The sequence below is a fragment of the Labrus bergylta genome, chromosome 3 (genome assembly GCF_963930695.1).
Source record: "Labrus bergylta chromosome 3, fLabBer1.1, whole genome shotgun sequence".
NCBI classification, from domain to species: Eukaryota; Metazoa; Chordata; class Actinopteri; order Labriformes; family Labridae; genus Labrus; species Labrus bergylta.
This window is the reverse complement of record NC_089197.1, coordinates 34,954,596-34,962,930: the sequence shown is the minus strand read 5'-3', so window position 1 is coordinate 34,962,930 and position 8,335 is coordinate 34,954,596. Positions and strand designations below refer to the sequence as shown.

General features: G+C 43.5%; 2 protein-coding genes across 7 annotated transcripts in view; one reads left to right on the top strand and one right to left on the bottom strand.

The window, feature by feature from the left end:
• The window catches only part of ubap1lb (ubiquitin associated protein 1-like b), a 20,646-nt gene extending 17,160 nt beyond the window's left edge, over positions 1-3,486 (top strand). For all 6 annotated transcript variants that reach the window (XM_065953200.1, XM_065953199.1, XM_065953195.1 and 3 more), the window contains 2 exons: positions 1,505-1,606; positions 2,294-3,486. In XM_065953200.1, coding sequence (XP_065809272.1) covers positions 1,505-1,606; positions 2,294-2,428 — 237 coding nt within the window. In that variant the 3' untranslated portion in view covers positions 2,429-3,486. The remainder of the gene's footprint in view (positions 1-1,504; positions 1,607-2,293) is intronic.
• A 141-nt stretch (positions 3,487-3,627) lies between these two features.
• Positions 3,628-7,909, bottom strand: kbtbd13a (kelch repeat and BTB domain containing 13a). The gene has a single exon (XM_065953194.1). It carries the CDS (start codon positions 6,948-6,950, stop codon positions 5,430-5,432), a length of 1,521 nt encoding a protein of 506 aa, XP_065809266.1. The 5' UTR covers positions 6,951-7,909; the 3' UTR covers positions 3,628-5,429.
• Between the last annotated feature and the right edge of the window lie 426 nt (positions 7,910-8,335).

The window sequence follows — 8,335 nt, the reverse complement described above, 5'->3', positions numbered from 1 at the left end:
GTGTTTACCTCTCTGTGTGTGTGTGTGTTTACCTCTGTGTGTGTGTGTGTGTTTACCTCTCTCTGTGTGTGTGTGTGTGTGTGTGTGTGTGTGTGTGTGTTTACCTCTGTGTGTGTGTGTGTGTGTGTGTGTTTACCTCTGTGTGTGTGTGTGTGTGTGTGTGTGTGTGTGTGTGTGTGTGTGTTTACCTCTCTCTGTGTGTGTGTGTGTGTGTGTGTGTGTGTGTGTGTGTTTACCTCTCTGTGTGTGTGTGTGTGTGTGTCAGTGTTTACCTCTCTGTGTGTGTGTGTTTACCTCTGTGTGTGTGTGTGTGTGTGTGTGTGTGTGTGTTTACCTCTCTGTGTGTGTGTGTGTGTGTGTGTGTGTGTGTGTGTGTGTGTGTGTGTGTGTGTTTACCTCTCTGTGTGTGTGTGTGTGTCAGTGTTTACCTCTCTGTATGTGTGTGTTTACCTCTCTGTGTGTGTGTGTGTGTGTGTCAGTGTTTACCTCTGTGTGTGTGTGTGTTTACCTCTCTGTGTGTGTGTGTGTGTGTGTGTGTGTCAGTGTTTACCTCTCTGTGTGTGTGTCTGTGTTTACCTCTCTGTGTGTGTGTCTGTGTGTGTGTCAGTGTGTACTTCTCTATGTGTGTGTGTCAGTGTGAAGCTCTCTATGTGTGTGTGTCAGTGTGTAGCTCTCTATGTGTGTGTGTCAGTGTGAAGCTCTCTATGTGTGTGTGTCAGTGTGAAGCTCTCTATGTGTGTGTGTCAGTGTGAAGCTCTCTATGTGTGTGTGTCAGTGTGAAGCTCTCTATGTGTATGTCTGTCAGTCAGTTTGCAGAGATGAAGAAGCACAGACAAGCTGCTCAACACACACAGTTTATATTCCAATGATCACACAGAGAGCAGCTCAGATCAAATCTGTGTTCACTCTGCAGGATACAGAGTGTTAGCTTAGTTAGCTTAATAGCTTCAGTAACAGCTGTTGTACCTGGCACAGCTCCAGGAATACAAGTTCGGATTGGTTCACGTGATTTTGTCTGGGCCTGTTAGTATCAGAAGAACTGTCTCACCTTCTTATACTATATTCTATATTTTTAAAGATCTTGTCGAGTTCTTTCTCTGAAACATTTGCGATATACAAACAGCCTTTTGTTCACCTGCTCACAACACACAATAATGACACACAAGAGTAAGCATGCTGCCCCTATTGCCCAATGCAAAAAGTGAAAATCAATGAAAGAAGAAATCCTGTTTATTCATGTAATCATTAATTTATTTAGCTATGGAAGGTGATAAAACAGTTTCTTTAGTTATAGTACATTTTATTTTATGTCCTCATAATTTTTTTTTATAAGAGAGTGAGGAAGACGAGGTGTAAATGTATTGTTCAGATGGGAAAGTGACATAGTTTGGCTCTCAAAGACATTTACAGAGAGTCTGGCCTGTACTCTTAACAGGGAATGTATTTATCCCACAGGGTCCACCCATAAACCGTGCCTGAATTGAACTTCTGTGTGTGTTTGCAGATCCTGAGTTACCTGGTGGCCTGTGACCACCTGTGTCAGCTGGGTTATGACATGGCTCTGGTAGAAGAGGCTCTGGAGATGTTCCAGAACTGTGAGACAAAGGTAAGACCTGCTGAGAGATCACTTTAAGTGCTTAGTGCACAAAACTCCTAAAACTTCCTGAAAGTTTAGCGGTGAGTTGCATGTGTGAACTCAAACCGCCAAATTCTTTTCACTCTGACTTTATCTGGAATTTTTCCTGCCAGTCCCCTGATAAATTTTGTGCATGAATGAGTCAGAGTGAGCTGACGCTTTTCCCGTTCGGGGTCAGGTGGGGGTGGAGCCAATCCCAGCTGTCATTGGGCGAGAGGCGGGGTTACACCCTGGACTGTTTCAACAGGAAATATTTTTTTTAATTCACTGTGAATGGGAAGGGGTGGACATGTTCATATCCTGCAACAGATGCACAACCATAGACCGAATGCGTGCAAACAGTGCGATCTCCGTAATGCAAACTGCTTCATATTGTTTTCTGTCCACCAGTATGTTCTTCCCCACTCCAATGTTGATATTTTGAATGTATAAAAATGGTCATTATAGCATTATAGACTTTGATGCACGAGCATGTTCTTTTTAAGTTATGTCACCCCCTGTCCGACAGGGACAGTGTCCCACTTTAAGGTCCATGTGTGAACAATCCACTCAGATAGATTTCAGGGGGAAGCCTGCTTGGAATTTTTTTGATATTTTCAGGAGTACACATGTAAAAACTGCTTTTGATGAACAATGTTCCTCTGTGCTTGTGTGCAGGCTGAGGAGTTCCTGCATCTGCTTAGTCAGTTCAACGAGATGGGCTTCCAGCAGAACGCCATCAAAGAGGTGCTGCTGGTCCATGAAAACCACAGAGAGCGAGCGCTGGAGGAGCTGATGATGCGAGTGGCATGACGTTTACATTAATATAGTCATTTACCGTAGGAGAATGTGAAAATAATATTACAGCTGAATATAGACGGTGGCCTTCTAGCTGAACAGTGGTGGACAAAGTACACTGAGTCCTGAAAGTAGAGATACTCCTGGTCAAATGTTACTCCAATAAAAGTGAAAGTTGCTCATTCACATGATTCATTCATTTATTCAGAACTGGAGTACTTGCTTTGAAATATATTCAAATATTTAAACTTCCTTTTAAAAAATGAAAAATATTGCTGCATTTTCAGAATGTATGAGTGCCGTCAAGAATACATGTAGGTGTACGTTTTGCTGTGTTCGGTTTATTTAGAAAACATTATTTACATTTTTCAAACACTGAGGGATACAGATTTGCAGATTGATTGCTCCCAAACAACCAAAAAAACAAAACAATCAAAAAGACATGGTGAGCAGGGAAAATGTCAGCCAAGCTTTATACAGTGAACATTCACATTTCAAACATGGGCTAAACATATATCACCATGGGTGCTCAGGTAAAGAATCATCAACCACCATTACCACTAAATGCACTGCTGATTGACCTTTGCTCGGCGTTTGCTCTACATTCAACCGCGGAGACGCAGGATGTACACAGGCAACACCGCTTACACAAACCACACTCAGAACTACACGAACACAGTTTATTGTCTTACTGATCAAATTCATCAGCTGAATTCAGAGCACAAGAAGCGAGTAAAGAGAAGATTCATAGAAACGTAGAGGAGTCAAAAGTATGGTATTTGTCTTTCAATTGTAGTGGAGTAAAAGTCACAAGTTTCCCCCAAAATAATACTCAAGTAGAGAACAGACACAGAAAAAAACAAGTAAATGTACTTTGGTACTGTCCACCACTGAAGCTCAGTGATGTTTATTACAGTTGTGTGGAGGAACATGATGATGATAGTGATAAGCCAACGTTTCCATTCATGTATTTATTAACTTTTGATTACAGTCACACTCTGTGTCAGTGTATTGTGTTATCTTATCAATGTGAAATGATGTGAACAGTTACTCTATTAAACATGCACACCTCACCGCTGCCTTTCTATTTCCCCCCCCCACTATTTCTTCCTCTTGGTTCTTGTTTCATGGAATCTCGTTAAATCTGTCAAATGAGGGTCAGAGTCCATCAGGATCAGAAACGCAAACACAGCATCAACAGAGTTCACAGACCTCTCTGATCAGACGTCACACCGCTTCAAGATTCAGCTGGACTGATATTCTCATGAAAAGCAGATGAAGACCCGCAGGTATAACAATTATTTCCACAAAAAAAAACAAAAAAAAACATAAAGGATGAATTATATAAAACATAACTGAAGGGGTGACAAAGAGAAAAGTACAGTGGATTTAAGATTTGGGTCAGTGATTTATTTTTCAGTTTGTATCTGCTCTTCCAAATGGGTCTGACATCAATCAATCATTCCTTATAGGGCCAATTCACAACACATGTTACCTCAAGACACTTCACAAAAGAGCAGGTAAAACACCTTACTCATTGATATATTATCTACTTAGACCCAACATGAATCACTCATGAGCACAGCACTAAACCTTGAGCAATGTTAGGCAGCCTGTTAGGCCATCTGCTCAGACTGTGCTGTGCTTGAAAAGTGGGATAGAGGGAGATGCAGGGAAAAAGTTGTTTCTTGCTTCCTTTGAAACCTTAAAGTGTGTTCAGCCCTCGGACTGTAAAAAGAATGGACGATTGAATACCTCAACTCAAGTGAAGCCAAAAAAAAATGAGAGCTCATTAACTCTGCCTCCTCTGTGATTACAGATCTGGGTCAATCTATAATATCAAAATACACATCAGATAAACAGTTAAACTGTCACTCCTCAGTGGAGACTCAGTGGACACAGATGGACAGGAGATCCACACCTGGAAGAGAACGTCCATCAGAAAAATCCAGGACATCAAACAGGGACTTGGTCAGCCTCAAGCAGCTGGAAGCAGCAGGGAAGTTCATCCAGACAGTTCATGAAGGAGGAGGGGAGATTAGCCCGGCTGTGACAGAGTCGAGGTGATGTCATGAACACTGACAGGATGGTGTTGGGCTTCCATAGTATCATAGGAAAGGGGAATATTCACCGGTTTTATTTAACTGAAGCAAAACTTGAGTAATAACCACAAAAATGTTGGTCAGAGCACTGCGTTATTAAACCCTTTTAAAGACGTAATATGCAATTTTTTTGATCCAGTAGATGTCGCCCTTGAGTACCAGCATGAAACCAAAACAACTCTCGCTGCATTGTTGTGTTAGCATGCTAATGCTAGTGATCTTTATTATGCTCGTATCTTCACACTGCATGCAAATTCACCTGAAATGAGCGGGATCTAGAAACACAGTTAAGCTGTGAGTACAGTATGTTATTCTTCTTTTCTCTAGTCCCTCAATTAAACAACTTTTATACACGAGGGGAGGAGTCAGCCGACGATGTAAACAAACTGAAGATAGGACTCTGAAAACTCTGAAAGCATCACAGACAGTGGGACTCGGGTGTTACACCCATTGTAGACAGTCATGACTCACAGAGTTATTTTCAGAGGAGATATTTGATTTATATTATATTTAAGTGTAAAGAATCACATAAAAACCTTAATGAACATATCACGTATAAACCCTAACCCTAATGATCCTGTGATGAGTTTGTAGCTGGTTAAGAAACAGACTGAAATGAATAGTGATGCCTCTGTATAACCCACAAAAGCAAACGAGACAATCAGCGACAAGACTGATTATTTCAATAGTTGTATTAAATGCCTGAAACCACTGTCATGGGGTAGGTGTTAGATGAAGTGAGAAGCTATTTATATATTTCACTGTTGAAAGACGGAATAATTATTTTTTGGTTAAAAACAAATTCGTACACATACACGGGACAAATCAGCGAAGACTCACTGCTTTGTCCACAGTCAGCGCCAAAATAGACATAAATCAAAAGTCCCTCTCATGACCATTAAAGTAATTACAACTCATAGGTTATCAGGACACTGTGGGGAGATTCTGTGACAGCTTCTGATGTCTCTGAGGTTTTTCTCCAGGTTCTGATCCACAGAGTTCTCTATAAAGGGGGCTCTGGTTTTAGGCAGCCTCATTAGAAATGTATATATAGATCCAATTCTTCCGAAACCGTTCATTTCACGCTTCAGCCTCCATGTTTGGTCCTCTACAGTGAACTCTGTGGTCGCCTCTCGGCTGAGCGTGAACACTGAGTCTCCTCGGACCACGGCGGTGAACAGGGAACTTTTACTGTTCCCGTACTGGCCCAACATGGCCGTCCACTGCCCCGAGCTCAGGTTGTAGCGATCCATCACACATTGTAAAAAATCCTCACAAGGCCCATTACGCATCACATACAGATTGTCCTTATGGGCCACCATATGGAGACCATAACTGTGCTGGCGGATTAGTGTGGTGACCAGCAGCCACCTGTCCTGTTCAGGTACGTACTCATGTATATCTGTGGCCCCTTGACCCCTCCAGAGACAGATAAAGATCCTGTTCATGGTTATTGCAGAGACCACTGAGGCTGCAGGGGATGGCAGGGGGGATACAGACCTCCAGCTTCCATCAGATACTCTGTATCTCTCCACAGACGACAGTGCCTTCATGTTGGACTCGCCCCCCAGTGCGTACAGGCAGCCGTCATGACCAATCAGACTGAAGTTGTAGCGTAGCTGTTGGGGGCCGCAGACGATGGACCAAGTGTTGGCTGCAGGACAGTAACAGAAACCAGTCTCTACCACCTTCTTGCTCACATTGTGCACCCCTCCCATGATGTAGAGTTTGTTGTCCAGGACAGCCAAACCGGCCATGGTGGTGCTGGTGCTCAAAGGAAGGTGAGTCAGGACCTTCCAGTCTCTGCTGGTCTCGTCCAGGTAGCAGACGGTTCTCTGGAGGTCCTTCAGCAGCTCAGAGGAGGGCGAGTGGCTGCACACGGCCATGTAGCTTCTGGGCTGTAGGGACTCGATGTAGTCCACCAGGGCACATGGTAAGGCGTGGATCTCGTCCTGCAGGTCAGGGGAGAGGTCTCTGATGAACAGCGCCGAGCTGTGTGACAGATCCCAGACCCCAAAGGTGGATGCAGTGTGGTACATCAGCAGGCAGTTGTCAGAATTGATTAAACTAATGAGGTGTTTAGTCAGGGCTGGCACCTGCAGGAAGGCTGCACACTCGATGGCTTCTACGATCTGATCACTATTTAGCATAGGCTGCTTCCTGTCAAGGACCTGCAGAAGGACCAGGAAGCCCAGAGCCCCCACACAACTCAGCTGGATCTCGTCCTGTCGGCACTCTCTCATCCCAGACTGGAACAGAGCTCTAAAGTACTCACAGTTCTCAGCAAGAAGTCTTCGATCCACATCAAAAGAGCTGCCGTTGATCACCACCCTGAAGATGTGAGGGTGCTTACAGGAACCCAGCTGTGGCCAGCTGCTGGACTCCATCAGGTCCAAGCTGCTGGACTCCATGGCTTCCCTGATGTAGATCTTCATCACATCATCTGTGTCTTTGCTTGTGTCTCTTTTCTGTTTCTCTGAGTTTGTTTCTCTGCTTCGTGTCTCTGCTCTGTGTCTGTGTGGTTGTCTCTGTGCTCTATGTCTGTGTGGTTGTCTCTGTGCTCTATGTCTCTGTATTTGTCTCTGTGCTCTGTGTCTGTGTGGTTGTCTCTGTGCTCTGTGTGGTTGTCTCTGTGCTCTGTGTTTGTGTGGTTGTCTCTGTGTCTCTGTATTTGTGGCTCTGCTCTGAGCACAGCTCTATAGATAGCAGACACTCAGACTCACTGATGAAATGCAGTCGCAGAGGAAAGACGAGCCGATAATGTGATGATGGTTCATGTTGCTCTTTGTTTGTTACTGGACAGCTGGGTCTGACCTTGAGTGTCTGAACAGTCCCTCATTAACAATGGGTGCTTACCTGGTTTACACAGTGTACATGTTTTAATACATGCACACAGGAAGTTGTGTTACTTTTTTACTGAATATTTTTTCCCTCTGAAACTGCTGCCATGCTACTGTGAAATAAGAGATTTCATTTGACTCTGCACCCAATTACACACTCACAGGTAGATCAGAAGATTATGATTAGTTGCTTCTAATGGTCACTTTACAAAGCAGCCTCTGCCATCGGTGTGTGAATGTGTAGGTGTGACATGCGGTGTAAAAAGCGCTTTTAGTAGTCAGAAGACTAGAAAAGCGTTATACAAGCTCAAGTCCATTTACCATTTACCATGTATAAGAAGTGGCCTAAAGCTGCATTATTTCTAATGGACATCAGGGGGCAACTTCACTGGTGAATCATAAAATTCACCTACTTCTCAGTTTTCTCAGACATAAATCACTCTGTAACATTTTCCTAATACATTAAAGTGATACTTCACCCGTTGAAACATGAATCTGTATTGACATTGGGTCATATATGTAGAAGAAATGTGAAATACATTTTGAAGTTGGTGCCATCTTGGCCGAGAAAAGACAGAAAGTGTCTTTTTGGCTCATGTTGGTGAAAGACACCAAATCCCAGAATGCACAGCACCGCAGGCCACTCCCACTAAGGTCCTCTATTTCAGAATCAGAAATACTTTATAAATTTTAATAAAATTTGATCGTTACAGTTTCTCCAAAATATACACGGCCAGCGCTAGCGGCCCTGGCGGCCTGTCGGCAGCAGCCGTCTCACCACTATGTTTATATTTTTTCTCCATTATCAGCTTTCTCCATAGAGCCTGTTAGCATAGCTTCCAAGCAATATGGCGGACGTTAAGTTTCAATTCTGGGAGTGAGTTCCCACCCACTGATCTGTGATTGGTCTGTAGCTTCAGTGGTCGAAAATATGAGGAACTAGCGTTGTAGTTTCACCCTGCTAATCACAACAGCTTCCG